General features: G+C 39.8%; 1 protein-coding gene across 2 annotated transcripts in view; it reads left to right on the forward strand.

The window, feature by feature from the left end:
• alkal1 (ALK and LTK ligand 1) overlaps nt 1–23,148 on the forward strand; it is a 50,650-nt gene extending 27,502 nt beyond the window's left edge. Inside the window, exons 5-6 of one of the 2 annotated variants that reach the window (XM_048596061.1) lie at nt 14,827–14,902; nt 22,010–23,105. In XM_048596061.1, the coding sequence (XP_048452018.1) occupies nt 14,827–14,891 (65 nt within the window). In that variant the 3' untranslated portion in view covers nt 14,892–14,902; nt 22,010–23,105. Of the gene's footprint in view, nt 1–14,826; nt 14,903–22,009 lie in introns of both variants that reach the window. The other variant, XM_048596060.1, reaches the window with a different exon arrangement.
• Nucleotides 23,149–23,698: the final 550 nt, after the last annotated feature.

Genomic DNA, 23,698 nt, shown 5'->3' on the forward strand with positions numbered 1-23,698 from the left:
AGCATCTGCAGTTCCTACTATCTCTGATTCAATTGAATCAAGTAGCTTCTTTCAGAGTGAAACTTAGATGCTTGGAATTGTATCTAAACTTTGATCACAGCTCGCACCAGAAGGCTTCAACTTTTACAAAATTGTCTTCAGATTTTATGGCATTGATTAAGTATTCATTACATTTGCAACAGTTTCTGATTAACTGGAATGTAACTCAGTTTTGGCACTATTCTCTTCCATTGTTTTGATTTCAGTGGCTTGTGAGCTTTTGGCATATGACAACATTTTTTGGAGTCTCACGTTTTGAGATCCTATACTTATTTGCTTTATTTCTGGTTATATCTAAACCTAACCATTCAAACACCTCCCCTTAAGGGTAAACACTATTACCAATATTAATGGTACACATTTGACACATTCTTTTTGTTGGCAGCTCAAGTATCTTAAACAAGATGCCCTCCAGATGGAGTAATAATATTAGACCTACTTTCATAAGTAAAGCACTTTTAAAAGAATGCAATTAATTGCAGGGAGGTGAATATGATATGAACTTATTAAATATTCATGTACTAAAATCAATGTCAATTCTTTTTACCCTTATGAATTACTATAGTGAGGTTTGATTTCTGACAAAAATTAATATGTCTGTGAAATGTACATTTTACTTTGTAGATGAATGCACACATTTTTGTTCGCATTTAAGTGACATGCAATTTGCACTAATGTAAACTTGAAATGTCAAAATCCACATAAACTAAGAGAATGAAACGGAGTATTGGTGGACTAACCAGCAAAATGTAGCAAAGGCAGCAAAAGTACAAGGACAAAAATTACAAAAATGCAACTTTGCTTTCATTTTAAGAACTAGACACGTTCTGGCTGCAGAACATTCTTCTGGGGGAAATGTGAACAACCAGAGGTTGGTTGAGTTGGGACCAATGACTCGGATAGGAAGTGGAATGAGGGTCTGAAAAAAAGATTGAAAAGCAGGATCTCCAAAACAATAATATCAGGATTATTCCCAGTCATGTGCTAGTGAGCATTGAAGCTAAAACTTTTGATTGAATATGTGTTTGGAGAATTAGTGCATAAGAGATGGCATCAGATTCCTGTGGCATTAGCACTGGTTTGGGACAAATGTGGCCTGTACAAGTTGGACAGCTGCATCTTACCATGATCAGAACTAATATCCTCACAGGGAGATTTGCTACTGGTGCTGGGGAGCATTAAAAACAGTTTGGCAGGGAGTTGCAAATTGAAAAGAGAGCTCAGAATCAAGGGAAAATAAACTATTGAAAGGAAATCAAAGAATTGTAAGTAAAAAAAATAGAAGACACATGAAACAGGAGCAAGCGTCAAACAGAATCACAATGGGGAAACACATAAAAAAAGTTGATGATATTAATTCACTGTTTGAGGTAAATGGGTATGATTTAATTGCCATTATAGACATGTGATTACAGAGTAACCAAGATTTGGAACTGAATATTGAAAGATATTCTACATGGAGGAATGATAAATAAAAGGAAAAGGAGATGGGGTATTACTCCTATTAAAAAATGAGATCAGTACATTAGAATAAGATTTTCTTAGATCAAATGATCAAGACATAGAAACAGTTTGGGAATAGAACATCTGTGCGAGTTACTCACAGGCAACTAAAATGTCGTGCGAATGTTGGACATGCTATAAATCAGGAAATTGCAACTTCACTTCTCATACAGTCTGGGTTAACCAAGTCAGTACTAATGCTGTGGAGGAAAAATTCCTGAAGTGGCTATGAAATGAATTTCTGGAATGAATATCTTCTTTTTAAGTTCATTTATGGAATGTGGCATCAATAGTTGCACCAGCGTTTACTTCCCATCCCTAATTGCCCTTGAGAAGGCAGTGATGAGCTGCCTTCTTGAACCTGATAGTTCAGTAGCTATTGGTAGACCCACAATGTCTTAGGGAGCATATTGAGTAGCCACTGGGGATTGGGCTACTTTGGATTTAGTGTTGTGTAAAGAGAAAGTGCTAATGAATGACCTAACTCATAAGACAGACTTTGGAAAATAAGGTACGAAGAATTTTACATTATCATTGAATGCAGCATTGTTCATTCTGAAACTTGGGTGTTAATTATAAACAAATGAGGGGCAAGTTGGCTATGGAGGATTGTGAAAAGGTACTAAAAGATATGATGATAGGCAGCCAATGGCTAATATTTAAGGAAATACAACATAGTCTACTTCCCTACAATGTGCAAATATCCAAAGAGAAAGGTGAATCAACTGTGATCAAAATAAATAAATAATTGTATTAGATCAAAATAAGCACCTTAAAAAATGCCAGAATTAATGGTAAGCATGAAGATTAGGAGCACTTTAGAACTCAGCAAAGCAGGACTAATGAGCTGATATAGAAAGGGAAGAGAAACTACGAATGCTAGCTAGTGAGATACAGAAAGCCAGACTCAAATACTGTAATCAATAATTGAAATAGAAAAGATTAGCAAGGATAAATATAGACCTTTTACAAATGGGGACTTGTTGAATTTATACTGGAGAACAGGGAAATGGAGGAGAAACTAAATAGTGGCTTGTGTCTCTCTTCATGGAAGAAGATACAGAAAATCTCTCAAAAATACTAAGTGACCAAGGGATTTATGTAGTTGAAAATTAGTTTTATTAAAGGAGCTTTACTTGAAGAATTAGCTGGGTTAAGTGTTGATAAGTGTCCGGGACCAAATGAGATGCATCCTAAAGAGTTGAAAAAAGTAGCTACAGTGATAAAGAATGGGTTGGTAATAATCATTCACAATTCTATAGATTCTGACAGTGTTACTGTTTACTGGAAGGTACAAATGTAACTTCATTATTTAAGAAGGGAGGAAGAGGATGAGTGGAGAACTACAAACCTGTTAACTTGATGACGGTGGTAGGGAAAATGTTAGAAACAGAGAATTTCAGAAAGAAAATGGCAAAATTGTGTAGTTAGCATGAATGTATGAAAGGGAAATTATATTGATAAACTTGCTGGGACTTTTTGAGGTTGTTATTTGTAGCATAGACAAACGTGAACCAGTGATTGCAGTACGTTTGGATTTTCAGAAGGCTTTTCATGAGGTCTCACACAGAAGGTTAGTAAAGAAAATTAGAGCGTATGGGATGGGAGAATATGATTGAGAACTGGTGAATAGAAAGCAGAAATTAGAAATAAATAGATCATTCTCATAATGTTAAGCACTTAACTAGTGTGGTATTGCAAGGGTCAGTGTTTTAGTCACAACTGTTCTCAATCTATATACAATATGTAAGGAAAGCTGGATGACTAGGGAATTTGAGATTTTGGTCAAGAATAAGAAGGAAGCACATGTCAAGTACAGAGAGCAGGGATTGAGTGAATCCTTAGAAGAGTACAAAGGCAGGAGTATACTGAAGAGGGAAATCAAGAGGGCAAAAAGGAAACATGAGATAGCTTTGGCAAATAGGGTTAAAAAGAATCCAAAGGAATTCTACAAACACATTAAGGCCAAAAGAATAACTAGGGAGAGAATACAGCTCCTTAAAGATTTGCAAGGCCACCTACATGTGGTACTGCAGGAGATGGATGAGATACTAAACGAGTATCTTACATCAGTGTTTACTGTGGAGAAGGATATGAAAGCTAGAAAACCTGGGGAAATGAATAGCGACATCTTGAAAAGTGTCCATATTAGAAAGGAGCAGTTGCTGGATGTCTTGAAACACACTAATATGGATAAATCCCCAGGACCTGATCAGCTGTACCCTAGAACTTTGTGGGAAGCTAGAGAAGTGATTGCTGGGCCCCTTGCTGAGATATTTGTGTCATCGAGAGCCACAGATGAGGTGCCGGAAGACTGGAGGTTGGCAAACGTGGTGCTGACGTGGAATGCATTGCCGGAGAGGGTAGTGGAGTCGGCCTCGTTAGGTCATTTAAGCTGCTATTAGTTAAGCATTTGAATGATAGTATAAGGTAGGGATGGAGGTTAGATAGACCTTAGGTTTAGGGTAAAAGTTCGGCACAACATCATGGGCCAAAGGGCCTGTACTGTGCTGTACAGTTCTATGTTCTATGTTCTATGCTATTTAAGAAAGGTGGTAAGGAAAAGGCAGGGAACTATAGACCAGTGAGCCTGACATCAGTGGCGGTCAAGTTGTTGGAGGAAATCCTGAGGGAGAGGATTTGCATGTATTTGAAAAGGAAAAGACTGATTAGGTATAGTCAACATGGCTTTTTGCATGTGAAGTCATGTCTCACTGACTTGATTAAGTTTTTTAAAGAAGTAACAAAGAGGATTGATGAGGACAGAGTGGTGGACGTGATCTATATGAACTCCAGTAAGGTGTTCGACAAGAATCCTCATGGCAGACTAGTTAGCAAGGTTAGATCACACGGAACATAGGGAGAACTAGCCATTTGGATACAGACTGGCCTGAAAATAGAATGCAGAGGGTGGTGGAGGAGGGTTGCTTTTCAGAGTAAAGGCCTAGGACTAGACGTGTGTCAAAAGGATTGATGTTGGGTCCACTTTTCGTCAATTATGTACGTGATTTGGATGTGAACATAGGAGGCATGGTTAGTAAGTTTGCAGATGACACCAAAACTGGAGGTTTAGTGGACAGCGAAGAAGGTTACTTCACAGTACAATGGAACCTTGATCAGATGGGCCAATAGGCCAAGGAGTGGCAGAGGAGTTTAATTTAGATAAATGTGAACTGCTGCATTTTGGAGAGGCAAATCAGGGCAGGATATATACACTTAATGGTAAGGTCCTGGGGAGTATTGCTGAATGGAGAGACCTTGGAATTCAGGTTCATAGTTCCTTGAAATTGGAGTTCCAGATAAACAGGATAATGAAGAAGGCATTTGGTATGCTTGCCTTTATTTATCAGTGCATTGAGTAAAGGAATTGGGAGGTCATGTTGAGGCTGTATAGGACATTGATTAGGCCATTTTTGGATTACTGCATGGAGTTCTGGTCTCCCTGCTACAGGAAGGATGTTGTGAAACATGAGAGAGTTCAGAAAAGACTTACAAGGATGTTGCCAGGGTTGGAGGGTTTGAGCTATTGGGAGAAGCTGAATAGGCTGGGGCTATTTTCCCTGGAGCATCAGATGTTGAGGCATTACCTTATAAAGGTTTATAAAATCATGAGGGGCATGGATAGGGTGAATAGCCAAGGTCTTTTCCCCAGGGGTGGGGGGAGTTAAAACTAGAGGGCATAGGTTTAAGGTGAGAAAGGAAAGACCTAAGAGGGACCTAAGGGGCAATCTTTTCGTGCAGAGGGTGATATGTGTATGGACTGAGCAGCCAGAGGCTGGTACCATTTACAACATTTAAAAGGCACCTGGATGGGTAGGATTTGGGCTAAACGCTAGCAAAGGGACTAGATTAATTTAGGGTATGTGGTTGGCATGGACGAGTTGGACCGAAGAGTCTATTGCTGTGCTGTACAGCTCTATGACTGTATGACGCTATTTCAATGTGGGGAATTTGACATAGGGTATGTGATTTATATATATATATATTGACAGCATTTATCTAGTTTGGTTTTGTGATGGTGACATCTGGGTGGTGTGTTTGCTTGAAGGTGTCTCATGATTAATTTGTAGCTATTTCTGTAACTATAGTGATTTCTTTTTAATAATAATGACAAAAGTTTTCTGGCGAGTAGTGATGTATTGTTTTCATTGGGAGAGATTTTACACGCGAACAATTGTGCATTAGGCTTTCAATTTAGACGGTCACTGGTTTTCTTTTTACTTTGATCAGGAGAAAGACAATTAGCTTGGAAAAGGCTTTTAGGTTTCAGTTTGGAGATTTCTCAGAATTTTTTGCTGAAGCTGCATTTGTAAAACAATTGTTCCTGAAAAAGGAGATGGTTTAGAATTGTTAAAAAAAAAGGGTTACCTCTGTGTATACAGTTTAGTTTGAAAGTTCCAGATCAAAAGTATTTGGTTAAAGCCCTGAAGGGGTTATTTGAAGCTGAGAAACTTCCACTCAATTATATGAAGCCTCAAGGAAGAGGCAATCGCCTACTCCAAATTGGGAATTGCAATCACATGAAGTTAAGCCCTCTGTGTGATAGAGAAGGGAATTCTATTTGGTGTTTGATTACTATAAATGAATGTTCTTGGGATGAATGGAATTGAATTTTACTATTTGTTTCAAAATGTTGAAAGCTGTGTGTTATACGTAGATAGTTTGGTTTATTCCATTTTATCTTAATTTCTTTTGCTTCATAAACTTATGTCTCATTCCTAAAACAGACTCTACGCCACTGTGTATTTGTGTTTCAGTGAAAGACCACCTTGATAAAACAAAAAAAAAGTAATTTACTAAACTAGATTTCAGTCCTGGTTCTGACTTGTCTTTTAATAACATGAGCTTGGATCATAACAAGGCCAATTTTAATATTTTCAAATTTGCTGATAACACCAAAGTGGGTGGAAACTTAAATTGTGAGAAACATACAAGGAGGCTTTGAAAGGACTTGGACAGTGTAAGTAAATGGGTTAGAAAATGAAAGATGGAATATAACATGAACGAGTGTAAAGTTAATTATTTGCCAACATATAACAGAAAAGCAGAATATTTCTTAAATGGTGAGAGTTTGGGAATTGTATGTGTTGTCGGGGATTAGGTATCCTTGTCCATGTGTCACTAAAAGTAGCACTTGTACCTAGTAGGCAGGTACAGGACGCAATTAAGAAGGGAAACAGCATATTGGCATACATTTCAAGGGGATTTGAGTACTGGAGTAAAGATGTCTTGCTGCAATTGCAGAGAGCCTAAGTGATGAATCTTAGGAATTCCCTACCCCAGAGAGCTGTGTCAGCATGTTGAAGATAGAAATCAATAAATTTCTGAAGCCAAAGATCATTAAGGCGTATAGAGAAAGTACAGGAAAGTATCATTGAGGTCGATCAGCCATGATCTAACTGACTGGTGAAGCAGGCTCAAACAGCCAACCTTAGTGGACTAAGCCTGGTTATATGTTAAATAAAGTATAATCAAAATCTGGCAGGAAAATTAGGGGAACCTTCAACCAAGATATTGCTCTGGCAGCTTGAAAACATAATCCCTTACATGGGAAAGGTACAGCAAACAAATGCAGAGCTTGGATGACAAAAATGTATAAAATTATGATAAAGAAGAAACGATGTGCTTATGACAGATATCAGATCAAAAAATACAATCAAGGACCGGGCTGGAAATAGAAGATTCAGAGATGTGTTGGAAAAGCCAATTAAAGAAGCAAAGGGGGTGTCTGAAAAGACAGTAGTAGCAACTAACATAAAGGTGAATTTCAAAGTCTTTCATTGGTGTATAAATAGTAAAATGGTGGCAAAAGGAGAAGTAGTGCTAACTAGGGACCAAAAACAGCTTTTAAAACAAGGAAGCAGAAAGCATTGCTAAAGCAATAAAGGAATACTTTGCATCTATCTTTCTCATGGGAATTACTGCCTGGGTCCTGGTGAGGCAGTGAAAAGGAGATATTGGACAGACTGTATGTACTTCATGTTGACGATGCACCAAGTCTGCATGAGGTGCATCTGAGGATACCGAAGGAAGTGAGAGGAGACACTGCAGAAGTCAAGAACACTGGCAATAATTTTTCAGTCTTCCTTAGACTCAGTTTACTGCCAGAGGACTGGAAAATGGCAAACGTTCAGCCCTTGTTGAAAAAAATGCAGAAGGATAAACCAAGCAAATACAAACCATTTTGTTTAACTTTGGTGATTGGAAAAGATCTTGAAACAATAAGTTGGGACAAAATAATAGTTACATGAACAAAGTTGTGAAATTGAAGAAAGCCAGCACTGATCTCATAATGGAAGATCATATTTAACTACTCACTAGAATTTTTTTAAAAATGGAGCAGAGAGGGTTGATCAGATCACTACTTTTGATGTGGTGTACAAAGACTTCCTGAAGCCGTGTGATACTGTGTCACACAATGGACTCGTGAGCAAAGTTGGAACTCGTGGATGGAAAGGGATATTAGCAAAGTTTACAAAAATGGTACAAAATTGGTTGGTGTTACGAAATGGTTATTTGATGTTGTTCAGCTGGAGAGGTTTGTAGTATAATTTTCCAAGGTTCAGTGTTGGGACTTTGTTCAGTGCTTTTCCTGATATGTATTAATACTCTAGACCTTGAAGAACAGGGCAAAATTCTGAACTTTGCAGATGACACTAAACTTGGAAACATTGTAAACAGTGAGGAGAATAAAGTAAAACATTAAGGACATAAGCAAGTTGGTGAGTAGATAGATAGGTGGCAGATGTAGTTCAGTGTGAGTAGTGCGAAGTGATACATTTTGATAAGAAGAGCATAGAAAGGGAATATGAATATAGAGTACAACTCCAGAGTGGTGCAGGTGCAGTTAAAGTGTAGTATCCCAGTTTTTATTAAGAGTGGCAGAGTACAAGAGCAAGGAGATTGTATTGAATTTATATAAGACACTGATTTAGCTTTTCTGGAGAATTGTGTCCAGTTCTGGGCACCACACCTCAGGAAAGAAATGAAGGCATTGGAGAGAGCGCAGGAGAGGTTTCGAGAATGGTTCCTGGGAATGGAAATTTCAGTTAAAAAAATAGATTGGAGAAATTGTTCCCCTTGGAGTGGAGAAGGAGGAGAGGGAATCTGATAGAAGTATTCAAAATGATAAGGATCTGACAGAGCACATATGGAGAGAATGTTCCCACTTGTCAAATGATGAGAACAAAAGAGCACAGATTTATAGTAATTAGCAAAAAAGGCAAAATGATATGAGATAAAACTTTTCATACTGTCATTGTCCAGGGTCTGGAATGCATTTGGATGCAACACATGGATTGAACGTGTGGGTTCATGCTGTGAATGCTATACAATTGCAGGATAGATTAAGTACCAATCTCTTACTGGGGACATTCCAGGAGGTGTCCTAGGTAAGCATGCAGATAAAGTGGTTATGCACACTTTGGAATGCCACTCAATCATAATGTTTGTCAATGGAGAAGAACAGTCACAACAGGAGGGAGTAGATGACAGGCATTGGGTTACCTGACATAAGAACATTCACTTCTTTGAGGAGAGGTAGACAAATTACCAGGAAGGACTGAGGCAGACTCTGCAATGATGTGGAGACCTGAGTGTCACGGCTATCCAGTGAGGATGCCTTTGTCAGCTGTTGCTTAATGAGCATTCAGGACCAACGCCTGAAACATTGTTCTGAAATTGGTGGCAGATTTATGGTGCCAGATCATTAACAATGGCATTTCTGACCGTTTTACCTTGTGTAGTATTGAATGTTGGGCATAAGTTGTGAATTTCTTGTTTGTAAATGCCAAACCATCAGGTAGTGTCGATGCTGTTACCATCTCTCTGAGGCTGCTGCATCTTGGTGCAGTGGCTTTAGCTGTATGTGACACTGGGCCACCTTTTGCCTAGTCCTCAGCTGCACCAGAGCTGGTAAAAGTGCAGGATTGATTTGACTGATCTTCATATATGCATGAAGTGAGTTGTGAACAAATTACAGGGATCAATCTGTTTAGCACATACTTTGCAGCTCCCCCCTCAAGTAAGCACTTTTGTCAATGGAACATCTTGTACATAGCCCTGGTCAAATCTTGAATTTAACCTATTTCGACATCATGAGATACCCTCCCAGAGGGCCACAGACATGTTTGCCCTTCATTCACACAGCCATGTATACAAGGACTGGAGCCATCACCTGAGAAATAGAAGCCATGTCTGTGTCATTCACTATTGAGCTTCTCTCCATTATATACTCAAGGGAACATTGCTTCAGCCTGAGAGACTTTTCATCTGACCCCTTATCAACGATGAATAGGACACTGAAGAGCTGTTAAAGTTCTACTCTGGCACAGGCCATGTATCCCTTAGACCACACAATGGTTTGGAGCCAATGTAGTTAAAACACAATGGGTGAATGCTTGGCAGTCAATCAGCTTTGCAGTTATGACCATCCTCACTGAATGACTTTCAGCTTCATAGGGTCAACAAGTCTCGTAGTCATTATTTTTAAAATCTTTTCCATTGAAATGGTGAGGAGTAGTTAGCACCTGGGAATTCTGTTTATATTTTTAAGTAACTTCCTCAAAATATTGTCCCAGTCTGAACAGAAGCCACATAGGAAGTCATTTGACCTATTGGCTTTCATTTTGTGAAGATACAATGTCCTTATATCATACTGCTTTTATTTAAAGTGAAGTGTTCTCCTCCCACTTCACTCTACATGCATGATGCAACCATTGTAAGCTGCACATTGCAAATGGATTTGTCTTTGTATTGTAACTTTGGTTTGTCAAACTTATTGTATAAAGTAGGACATGCTCTCACATTATTCCAGTTTCAAATGGCTACAACATCATTACTTATTGAAGGGAATGTTTTAAACCAAAAGATTTCACAAGAGTACCAGCTGTGTTTGGAATCATCTTTGCTTCTAATCTTAGGAAGATTAGATTTTCTAACATTAGAAATCCCTGCATGAGTCAGAAGTCAGAGAGCAGAAACAAATATAGAAATTGCTGGAGAAACTCATCAGGTGTTGCAGCATCTTTGGAGAGAAAGCTTAATTTTTCAAATCCAATTGCACTTCTTCAGACCTTCTGAGTTTCTTAAGTAATTTCTGTTTTTGTTTCAGATTTCCAGCATCCTTAGTTCTTTCGTTTATTTCAGTCAGAATGCACAGTTTTGTATATGCTATAAGGGGATAAAAACAGTGCTTTGGATGGTGCGACCAGTTGGATAGTTCTTGCAAGAATGGACTACACATGATGTACCAAATAGTCTGAGATAACAAGGTGTAGAGCTGGATGAACACAGCAGGCCAAGCAGCATCAGACGAGCAGGAAGGCTGACGTTTCGGGCCTAGACCCTTCTTCAGAAATGGGGGAGAGGAAGGGGGTTCTGAAATAAATAGGGAGAGAGGGGGAGGTGGATAGAAGATGGATAGAGGAGAAGATAGGTGGAGAGGAGACAGACCGGTCAAAGAAGCGGGGATGGAGCCAGTAAAAGGAACCCTGCAGCCCAATGGTATCAATGTGGACTTCACAAGCTTCAAAATCTCCCCTCCCCCTACCGCATCCCAAAACCAGCCCAGCTCGTCCCAGCATCCCTAACCTGTCCTTCCTCCCACCTATCCCCTCCTCCCACCTCAAGCCCCACCCCCATCTCCTACCGACTAATCTCATCTGGCCCCCTTTACTTGTCCGTCCTCCCTGGACTGACCTATCTCCTCCCTACCTCCCCACCTACACTCACCTTTACTGGCTCCATCCCCGCCTCGTTGACCGGTCTGTCTCCTCTCCACCTATCTTCTCCTCTATCCATCTTCTATCTGCCTCCCCCTCTCTCCCTATTTACTTCAGAACCCCCTTCCCCTCCCCCATTTCTGAAGAAGGGTCTAGGCCCGAAACGTCAGCCTTCCTGCTCTTCTGATGCTGCTTGGCCTGCTGTGTTCATCCAGCTCTACACCTTGTTATCTCAGATTCTCCAGTATCTGCAGTTCCTGCTATCTCTATACCAAATAGTCTCTTGTTTTGTATAATTTTATGATTCAAATACAGGTGGAAGCATCATACAAGGACATAGTCAATGATCTTATGCCTTTTTTCCCAAGATAATCTGATAAAGACAAGCACTATAATTTGTTTCTCTCTGTTGGTATGACTAAATACCAGTTGTCAAAGTGATACTATAACATAACAGCAACATGACATCTTAGTGTCATGTCAATATATTCCTTAAGTGTGTAACAATTAGGGTAAATGCAATTTAAGAAGTACTTTTCCTACAATCTGAACAGAATACAAAACATTCTGGGGGCTCCACAGTGTCGTGGTAGTGTTTCTACTTCTGAGCTTGAAAACCAGGCTCCAAATCTCATCATACTCCAGACATACCTGAACAGGTTGATTAGAAATATCTGATCAACAAACTCTACTCATCTTATACGGATTTCATCTCCTGTCGTTTAAATTGCTTTTCAGGCTTGTTATGACATACCTCTGGGACAGATGGGAGTTGAGTCTTTATTTGAACTCACTGACTCTTAAACCAGTGCCTTTGACTGCCTGGCCATGCTCCTACCTTTTCTGTCCACAGGTGTGAGACAGCACCTTTAAACTGTATTGTGTTTTGCCAAATATATCATGATACATGTCTTTTTTACATGGATTATGCCAAACAATGTTGAAATCCAGATTTATTGGTCCTTTTCCCATTCCAACTCATTAAGTAACAATGCCTCAGGGTGTGGAGCTGCATATTTTCCTCAACTTGTATCATTAGCATTTTATCTGTTTTGCAAAAAGAGCCTTTGCAATAAAAAAGCAACAGATCACAGAATCCCTACAGTGTGGAAACAGGTCCTTCAGCCCAACAAGTCCACACTAACCCTCAGAGCATTCCACCTAGACACATTCCCCTATAACCCACTTAATCAACACATCCCTGAACACTACAGGCAATTTAGCATGGCCAATCACCTAGTCTGCACATCTTTGGACTGTGGGAGGAAACCAAAGCACCCAAAGGAAACCCACACAGACATGAGGAGAATATGCAAACTCCACACAGACAGTCACCCGAGGGTGGAATCGAACCCAGGTCCCTGGCACTGTGAGGCAGCAGTGCTAACCACTGAGTCACCGTGCCACCCATTTTATCATTGGACAACCTTAACCACTCCACAGGCCCTAACAGTCGATGATTTTTAAGAAGAAAGCACTACATTTGTTTCATGTTTACTCACAGTAGCACTGCCCTGCATTGTTCTCCTGCATTCTAATCCTCAGGACAATCATCATAACATGCATGAGCACCTGAGGTTTAAGATGCCTCACTTACTTGATGCCTCAGTGAACCACTGCAACATCTAAGGTGATAGTGCCTCCTGCATAATAATTCTTCTGGAATATCGGATGAGGAATTCCAGGATACAGTCCAAATGATGACAAAGAAACTGCAGTATACCTCCAAATTTGAATTTAAGTTGTTGTTGATGCTGAAGTTTTTACAGGTTGGAGGACAATTTAGAAATAATTAATTTGCTATGAAATTATGTTCTTGCCAGTCTAAAAAAAACTGAATGAGTTACAACTTATGATCTGTTGATGTTAGTTGGAGGCTCTGTGTGATACTTTCTTGGTTCTTTACGTTCTGGACATAATTCAGCCATGCTCACTCACTCCCAGAAATGCACTGGGTATGAAATTTATAGCTGACACCCTTTGGAGGGCAGGGTGTTTGCCTGAATTAGGCATTTAGGATCCCAAAAATGAGAATGTAGGACCGAATCGATATTAGTGTAAATTTGGACAGTGTATGAATTGTACATCCCGTGTCCAGATTTCCAGCACTGTAACCCATCATCTGTAATGGGGCTGGGAAGGTCACTTCAAGATGACATTGATCATATTTATATTGTTTTACTGCAAAGCCCAAAAGGGTAAGAGTGCTCCCTCTGGCATTACAAAATACTCTAACAAGTGCCAGACAGAGTCGTCATTGCCAGTTCTTTCCCTCCCATCTGAAGATCTACCAGACAGATGATGACAGAACTGGTTGGAATTTGCCAGGTCTCAACAAGAAGTTGCATTATGAACTATTGTCCACGGTTCTCAAGTTTCATGATTTTAGATTGGATTTCAGGCTGACACCTGTCTATGCATCATATAATTTCTGCTGGAAATAAGGTGTAAGTTGCATCTCCTTCATGGTGTGCTTGAAAAAATGCTTTTACTGATTTAGTAACACACCTAAAATAACAACCACACTTAAAAATTACTTCATTAAAAAGCAATCTGGGACATTCTGAGCATGTGAAAGTCAGTACACATGTTTTTCAAATTTAATAGATCTTAACCCATTGATTTTAATTAAAAATTCTGTTTTATATTCTGTTCAATAGTTTAGAGGGTCAGTTAGCTTAGTTAGCGGGATAGCTGGTTTGTAACATGGAATGATGCCAACAGCATAGATTCAATTCCCACACTGGTTGAGGTTCCCATGAAAGATTGTCCTTAACCTTTCCCCTCACCTCAGGTGTAGTGACCCTCAGGTCATCACCAGTTCTCTCTGTCTCTCTAATGAGAGAATAGCCCTGTGGTCTAGTAAGACTGTGGTGACTTTACCTTTAAGATAGTTTATTCAAGTACAAATTCTCAGTCCCTTCCCATAGCTATGCACTTTTTTTCTTTCATGTATCTGATTAATTATTCAATATTTGACTTTTTCTCCGTAACCCTTTCTGATACAGCATTTCAAAGTATAACAATTTGTTATATAAAATGCTTTTCTTCATGTTGTTTAAGGTTCTTTTGAAAAACATTTTAAGCTGATGTCTATTCTCTGGTGCTTGAACATTTTATAAATAGGAAAAATATCTCCTGATGTATTCTATCCAAATTCCTCATGATTTTGAACACCTCGATCAAATTTCCTCACAACCTTCACTTCTAAACAGACTATAACCACAGTTTATTTAATCATACTTGTAACTGAAGTCCCTCATACACGAACCATTCTTGGAAATTTTTTCTACACCCTTTCTGAAGCCTTTACGCCCCTCCTAAAATGTGGTATCTGGAAGTGGACACTAAATATCAAATGGCGAACAACCAATATTTTTTGAAGGTTATTCAGAACTTTCTCTGGAGTTTAGCTTTCTGGACCCGGTTCAGTTTTACATTGAACTTTAGCAACTGATTAAAAACGTTCAAGAATTCCACTAGTTTTTGAATAAAATTGTTCATAGAAGTAATTGTTGTCTAAGTAATTAATTAGATAATTTTATTGTGTGCTTTTTTTCAGACTATAAAAGATGTGCAAGGTTACTAACAAGACTAGCTATGAGCCCATTGTGTGCTCAACACTGAATATTTGCCACGTAAGTATACATGTATACCATGATCTTAGCTATAGGTGTTGAAATTCCCTGACGCTGTCGTATGAGCACTCTGAACCTGGAATCTCAATGATGGGCAAAGCTATTGGAGTTGTTGGAGGTGTTAATATGAATAACTCTAAAAGGTGCTAAATTTACTAGGTTTTTATTTTGGATACCAACTGGGTCAGTCTTTTCCATAAAAGATAAACGCTAGTGTCATTCTAGAATGGCCCTGTAGATACATAGACACATTATCCAACATTAATGATTCATCCCTTTGCCTTGAGAATTTTTCCTGAATCATTTTTAACAAATTGTTTATTTCATGACCATAGATCAAGTTGATTAGACAAAATCTAGTAGATTCAATCAGGGAAGCTCTGGCAGCAAAGATTCAGAAATCTAATCCTTTGCCCTAATTCTGTATTTGTGACAATATACCTTATTCATTGCCTGATTGTACAGTATCATGTTTGCAGATGACAGACAGTACACTTCAATTGCGGATTGCTGCTTTTGTCCTGAAAAAATTTAGATGTAAAGTTAAATCCCTGATCCAATTGTAATGAATTGGTAGTTCATTAAAAAAAACTGAAGTAATCTTACCATTATTACCTTAGTTGTAATTGCTGTTTTTGGAATAGCTTCTGGGAATCAGGTTGTCATCCTTAACTAAAAATCGAAAGAAGTGTGGATACTGTAAATCAGGAACATAAACAAAGTTGCTGGAAAAGCTCAGCAGGTCTGGCAGCATCTGTGAAGAAAAAGTCAGAGTTAACATTTCAGGTCCAGTGAGCCTTGATCCTCAGAACTGATGGTGGCTTGGAAATTTATATGCAGAAAAATGGGAGGGGATGGGGTAGGGAGTAAATAATAGGATAGAGCCTAAAGAGAGAGAAGAGCAGTTGGACAGACATAGTTGATAACGATCAGCCTGGGAGGGTGAATAGTTTTAATGGGGACTATTAGTGACTAACAACAAGTGGTGTGTAGTGGCAGGCAATGTGGTAACAAGGCCTGGTGTGTTGCGTAGGGGGCTGGGACTTGGGAGAGTTTAGGCCCTAAAATTATTGAACTCGATATTGAGTCCGGAGGGCTGTAGGGTCCCCAAGCGAAAATGAGGTGTTGTTCTTCTAGCTTGCGTTGAGCTTCGCTGGAACACTACAGCAAGCCAGAGACAGAGATGTTGGCCAGGGAACAGGGTGGTGTGTTAAAGTGGCAGGCAACAGGTAGTTTAGGAGAAAACAGAGGAAGGGTCACCAGACTCGAAATGTTAACTCTGTTTTCTCCTTCACAGATGTTGCCAGACCTGCTGAGCTTTTCCAGCAACTTTGTTTTTGTTCCTGATTTACAGCATCCGCAGTTCTTTTGGTTTTTAACAGGTAGTTTAGGGTCTTTTTTGCCAGTGGAACATAGATGTTCTGCGAAGCGGTCACCCAGTCTACGCTTCGTTTCCCCAGTGTAGAAGGATACCAAATTGTGAGCAGTGAATGCAGTAGACTAGATTCTGGGAAATGTGTTGCTTCACCTGGAAGGTATTTTTGGGTCCTTGGATAATGGGGAGGAAGGAGATAAAAGGACAAGTGTTGCACTTTCGCTGGTTACAGGGGAAGGTGCCGTAGGGCTGTGGGGAGGTGTTGGGGGTGAAGGAAGTGTGGACCAGTGTGTCCCAGAGGGAACAGTCCCTGCAGAAGGCGGACAAGAGAAGGGAGGGGAATATGTGTCTAGTGGTTGCATCTTGCTGGAGGTGGTGGAAATGGCGTCTGATGATCTTCTGGATGTGGATGCTGGTGGGATGGTAGGTAAGGACAAGGGGAACCCTACTGCTGTTGCAGGAGGGAAGAGAAGGGGTGACAGCAGAAGTGTGGGAGATGGGTTGAACCTGGTTGAGGGCCCGTCGACAACGGAGCTGGGGAATCCTCGGTTGAGGAAGAAGGTGGACATTTCGGAGGCTCCATTGTCGAAGTTGGCCTCATCTGAACATATACAACAGAGACGGAGGAACTGAGAGAATGGGATGGAGTCTTTACATGAAGTGCGGTGTGCGGATGTATAGTCCAGGTAGCTGTGGGAGTCAGTGGGTTTGTAGTGTATATTACTGGCCAGTCTATTCCCAGAAAAAGAAACAGAAATTTCAAGGGAGGGAAGGGAGAAGTCAGAAATAGACAAGATGAAAGTCAGGGCAGGGTGGAAATTGGAGGTGAAATTGATGAAGTTTTCCAATCCCAGACGAGAGAGAGAATTAGCACTGATGATATCATCAATGTATCGGAGAAAGAGTTGTGGGTGGGGGCCGGAATAGGACTGGGACAAGAAATGTTCCACGTACCCCATGAAGAAACAGGCATAACTGGGGCACATGTGGGTACCCATGGCCACCCCGCTTACCTGAAGAAAATGAGAGGAGCTAAAAGAGAAGTTGTTGAGAGTGAGGACGAGCTCGGCCAAGCGGAGGAGTGTGGTGGTGGGTGGGGATGGTTCAGGTCTTTGCTCCAGGAAGAAGTGGAGGCCCCTAAGACCCTCCTGGTGGGGAATGGACATATAAAGGGATTGCATGTCCATGGTAAAGAGGAGGCAGCTGAAACCAGCAAACTGGAAGTTTTGAAACCGGCATAAGGCATCAGAGGAATCATGGATGTAAGTGGGCAGGGATTGGACCAGGGGAGAGAAGACTGAGTCAAGGTAGGAAGAGATGGGTTCTGTGGGGCAGGAGCAGGCTGAAACAATGGGTCTGCCGGGACAGTCCTATTTGTGGATTTTTGGGAGGAGGTAGAAGTGAGCTGTGTGGGTCTGGGGAACTATCAGCTTGGAAGCAGAGCGGGGAGATCACCGGATGAAATGAGATCAGTTACAGTAGTAGATACAATGGCCTGATGTGTCATGGTGGCGTCAAGGTCCAGGGGAAGGTAGGACGGGGTATCTGAGAGTTGGCGCTGAGCCTTTGCAAGATAGAGGTCAGTAAGCCAGACTACAACAGCACCACCCTTACCGGCAGGCTTAATAACAAAGTCAGGGTCAGGGTTTGGAGGGAGATAGGTTGGATTTCATGAGAGGGGTAGAGAAATTGAGGCGAATAATATCATGTCGACAGTTTTCAATGAACAGATCAAGTGCAGGTAAAAGGCTGGAGGGAGGGGTCCAGGTGGAGGGAGAGTGTTGAAGCTGGGCAAAGGGGTCTGTGGGATGTCCAAAGAAATGAGCACAGAGGTGAAGACGGCGGAAGAAGAGTTTGGCGTCATGCCGTGCCCGAAATTCGTTAAGGTGGGGACGCAGAAGAATAAAGCTGAGGCCTTTGCTGAGTACAGAGCATTCAGCATCGTAGAGTGGACGGTTAGGGGGGATGGTGAATACCTGATATGAGGTGGGGTTGGGGGAAGAGGACGGAGTCAGAGGGAAGGGGAGGAGAGGAAGGTTCCAGAGGGCCATGGGTATCTCTGAGTTGTTGTATTTTGTGGGCCTTGATGCCTGAAAGGAAAAGAAAAAGTTTCTTGTTAGCACGATGAATAAGCCAGGGGATGAAGTGGAACTGCGGAATGGTGCAGCCCTGAGCCAGTGTGTTGCGATGCTGTTGGAGAGAAAGGATGAGAGTGTGCATGTGGCGCTGCATAACACTGAGTATGGATCTCAGGATGCGGCGAGAACAGCTATCCGTAGAACGTTGAACATCACGGAGGTATCTGTGATCCTGGGAGGATTCAAAACATGAAGGATGAGCTTTCCTGCTCCTCTGATGCTGCTTGGCCTGCTGTGTTCATCCAGCTCTACACCTTGTTATATCAAAGATGAAAATTCAGTTGGAATCCACATGGGGTGAGTCTGAGCCGGAGGCAGTCACTGAGGAATGTGATATGGCTGTGGAAACGAGTTTTAGCAAATACCTGGTCAAACACCAGGAGTGACAGTGAAATTAATGTCAGTGGGCAAGAAGAAAGATTGGAATGGAAATCCCGTTGGAGAGAGGACCAGAACTTCTTCAAGGCATGTATGCCTACAAGAGATGTGGCAGTGAGTTAAATACTAAATAAAAATGCTATCAATCAGGAACAAAAACAAAGTTGCTGGAAAAGTTCAGCAGATCTGTGAAGGAAAAAACAGAGTTAACATTTCAGGTCCAGTGACCCTTGATCCTCAGTTAATCCTGCATTATGATTTGTGCACTTGTTTAACAGATTTTCCCTGATTTCTAATGTTTTAATTGGAAGAAATGAGTTATTGTTGGTAATTTTAATAGATTTAATAACATATAGTAGCACATTTACAACATTTGGCTGTTGATTAATTTAATGAAGGCTCAGATGACATAAAGATTTGTGTGTAGCATAAATCAGATGGACTGAACAGTCTTGTTGTTAACGTATGCAATCTTTTGAAGGTGTTTTCCAAGGATTTGCAAGTAGCTACATAACAAAGACTATCTGACCACTATTTCACACTCACTTAATGAAACATCTGCTGTAGATATGTTTTTTTTTGGCAGGGAGTTGGAAAGACATGCTAGAAAATAAGGTTTCCACACTACTTCTGGGAGAGTTACCGAGGTGATTACAACTCAGGAAAGTTCTGGCCAGGGCTTTACATAAATAGATGTTATCTTCCTAAGTTCTCACAAAATTAAAATGATGTAACCATTATTTTCCAGATTACAAAAATGTACATGATAATGTTGCAAAAATAATGTATGGTGATGTACAGTGCTGTAATAAAAGAAAAGCCACAGCCTAAAAACAATGCTTCAAAAAGTATGGTTATATTAGTAGTTCAAATTATCTATAAACTTTTTTTTCCTTGGCTCTGAATTGAGATGTTTCTATCTATAGTGTTATTGAGCAAACAATAGTAGAACTGAAAAAGAATGCAAAGAAATAAACATAGGATTGCAAACTGCATGTCAACGATTTCAAAGTTAAGAGCAATTTCCAATATATTTTTCTCAAAGGCAAATTTGTGGCCATTCGAAGAACCGACAGCCAATATTTCTACTTTCTCCTTTTGTTTCTGTTTACTCAGAGTTTACCTATGAACTCACTCAATACCAAAGCCAGCAGATTTTGTGATGACCATGAGTGGTGATCCTGAGAGCGATATGCAGCTCATTTGTCTTACACTGATGAGACCTAAAGACAAATACACTCTAACCATAATCTTTCAGAGATCAGGAGTTGTACCTCAGGATTGGCAATTTGTTCATTTCATTTTTCTCTTTAAGAATGGTGACAGAATGAAACCATGGAATTACAGACCAGTTAGCCTGCTACCTCTGGTGGGGGAAGTTGTTGGAGTCCATAATCAAAGTTAGGGAACTGATTTCCTCATAAAATTTCAGTCAATCAGGGAGGGTCAGCATGGATTCATGAAAGGTAGGTCATGTCTGACAAACCTCATTGAGTTTTTTGAAGAGGTGACAGAGGTGGTGGACAAAGGTAAGTTTACATGTACTTCTAGAAGGCTTTAGATAAGGATAGATCAGGGGTTTCTAGAAGGCACAAAGGTAAATACAGTGGATGGCAAATGAGATTTGAGGATTCAGATGCATATCTGTTTAAAATGTTACAAACAGATATGAAAATAGTCAAGAGGGGTCTAGGCCCGAAACGTCAGCCTTCCTGCTCCTCTGATGCTGCTTGGTCTGCTGTGCTCATCCAGCTCTACACCTTGTTATCCATGAAAATAGTCAAGGAAGCTAAAGGAATGTTGGCCTTCATATTTAAAGGCTGAAGTGTATGAATGCAGACATTATGCTGCAGTTATACAAAATCTTAATTAGACCCCACTTAGAGTACAGTGGGCAGATCTGGATATCATGCCTCAGGTAGAATGTTTTTAGGCCTGGGAGAGAGTTTGGCACAAGTTTAAAAGGCTTATACCCGGACCTCAAGGGTTGAAGTTATGGACTTCCAAGTTATGAGGGGAGATTGGACAAATTAAGCCTTTATTGTCTAGAATTTAGAAGGCTAATGGGTGAACTAGTTAAGGTTTTCAGGATATTAACAGGGAAAAAACATACATAAAGATAAACTATTTTCACTAGTTGAAGATTCTAGAGTCTGGGGGCATAGTCTGAGAATTACGACCAGGCCATTCAAGAGAGATGTTAGAAAGCACTCCTACATGCAAAAAGTAGTGGAGGTTTGGAACTCTCTTCTTCAAACAGAGGTCAATGCTAATTCAATAGTTAAATTTAAATTTGAAATGGACAAACTTTTATTAAGCAATCATATCAAGGGACATGGGCCCAAATGGAGTTATGCCAGAGATCAGCCATGATCTCATTGAATTGCTGAGCACAGTCAAGGTGCTGAATGGCCTACTCCTGTTCCTATGTTCCCAATACACAGTAACCCTCAGACATTCGCATTTCGGAGTGCATTCTTGGCCTGTAACCAACTCTGTGCTGCCTTCCAGTGCCAGTCCAATTTATTTTCATCAATGCCTTTCTACTCTGCCCCATTCTTCATAATTTTAAATACTTCTATTATATCAGATATAAATCTTTATTTTTATAAATGCCATGGAATTGGTTCGTTGAGTTAATCTAGTTGATCAGTATCTCAATTCCATCTGCCCACTTTCGCTCCATACCAGAATAGTTAGTTGGAACATAATATAGAAAGGAAGAATGAAAAGGGAATAGTCAGTACTCTGGTCACAGAATGAGTTGAATGACCAATAAATTATTCTCCCAAAACTATTGGATATTATGAAAGCTGTAGGGGCGGGTGATGTAAAGGCGTAAAAGAAACAAAAGAAATGGCAAGTATTGGAGATGATGAAAACACATGGTAGAGAAAGCATGTAAAAAAGTTGAAAAGGGAGGCAAGATGTGTGAATAGAAGAAAGAAAAACATGTGGAATTACAGCATTGAAAATATTGGCAAAATATACACGATCCAGTTTCATCTCCAGCTGGTTTCCAACTCTGAATGAATAGGCCAAGACCACTAGTTCAGAAATCCCACCAGCACTGTGTTCAGAGATCTCAATTAAACTAACATTTTGATGCTACATTGTGAAAAAAAGGAGATGCAATAAATGCATGCACAGCTTATACAAATTAAAAATACATCAATGGTGTTGCAACCTAAATTGTTGATTTCCATTTTCTTGCAGACCAAAATCATTGAAGATGGAAATGCGATTTGCCTAGGAAGTGCCTTGAGAATTTCCCGAGATGGATTTGAATTACAGTTGATATGTTTTGGTTTACAGCATTGTTTGTTAAATTACTGAATGCTTTTTATTTTCATATGTGTTCAAAAACATTCCACTTTTTGTGTTAATTAAACATATCTTTGATTTCTAATATTATCACATAGAATGCAAATAAACCAATTATTTATTGAAATACTTTGTATATAATGATCTGCACTGATGAGCTATTGTAATCAATACAGAAAATCTCTGTGATATGAAGTGATAGCCTTTATAGGTTCTCATTTTATTGTTGTGGCTTAAAGAAAATGCCAGCAGTAGACCAAGGCTGTGAAATTCCAGTATCAGCAGTTATTTTAACAGAAGTGCCAAATAAATAGCAGTATTCTAATTAAAAGAGAGAAAGGTAAAATTGGGACTTCCAGAGATATAAATCATTCTTCCATTCTTCCTTGTGTATTAAAGAGATCTATGAGATTCTCAAAGCTTATTGAGATCAACTGAAATGAAGGCACAGTAGTTACCACAATAAAAATTCAGTGCATGAAGATGTGTTCCCTTTATACATTCCCCAAGTGATGTCAATGGTTTATCCCTCTTCAGTGATTTGTCTTCATGCTGCTAATTTAAAACATTCCTCACAACAGGTAGTCAGTGTTTGATTATTGTATTTTAAATTTGATGATTTTTCACAATTTGAAATCGGCCAAGATGATGTGCTGATTTTGTTTTACAACGATTTATGTCATTGTATTGGTCCTCTACAGTTTTGCTTAGATTTGTTTTCATTATTTGCACTGATCTTGAATGCAATGCAATTCCCCTTCAATAGGAGCTGTAAAATAAACATTATTCCTTACAAAAAGTAACAAACGATATTGGTACGTTACTTTAGTTCTGAAGTTCTGTTGCAATGTACTGCACATTTAGAATTTAAGCTCAAACTATACCATGCTTTGGAGTAGTATTTTGTAGCTTTTATGAATTACCAATGGTACTGGCACTAATGTAAAATGTTGCAAATAATGTAGATAAAGCAAAGACTAGAATACTACAGAGCAGTTTATGGAATAAATTATAGTAATTAATGAAAAAATGCTTTTTGGTATTCTGTACTTATGCCATGTTTTCTATGTAGTGTTTAAGTCTGCACACTCATGGTGATCAAAGGGTACTCTGAATGCTTAACTTAGCAGTTTTGATATCAACCTTGAGTCCTGGGAGGAGCTTGCCCAGGATCTTGCACCTGATGCAACTGAGTAAGCAACCTTTGGAAACAAGCATATATCAGAGACTCTGAGGGCCAGGAAGTTTGGGTTCAAGTCTCACCTGCACCAGAGGTGTGACGTAACATCTCTGAATAGGTTATTTACAAATATATATATATCAGAAATGCAGAGAGAGGAGGTCCCAAACCAACAACTCATTCAAAGTTGATTCAATCACTCTGATATTTTATTCTAATGTCGCAAACTCTTCCAGCTACAGATCAGCCTCAGAAAACTTTTGCATACCTATCGAAAAGCTCCTGAATACTCCAGATGATGAACATGGTCATCTTCACCTTGAAGGATAAAGGAAAAGATGTATGGCACATTCATAGCCTGAGAACTATAGAGATTTTTATGTACTTTGGTGGCTACAATC

Source organism: Rhincodon typus, chromosome 4 (genome assembly GCF_021869965.1).
Source record: "Rhincodon typus isolate 14 chromosome 4, sRhiTyp1.1, whole genome shotgun sequence".
Taxonomy (NCBI): domain Eukaryota; kingdom Metazoa; phylum Chordata; class Chondrichthyes; order Orectolobiformes; family Rhincodontidae; genus Rhincodon; species Rhincodon typus.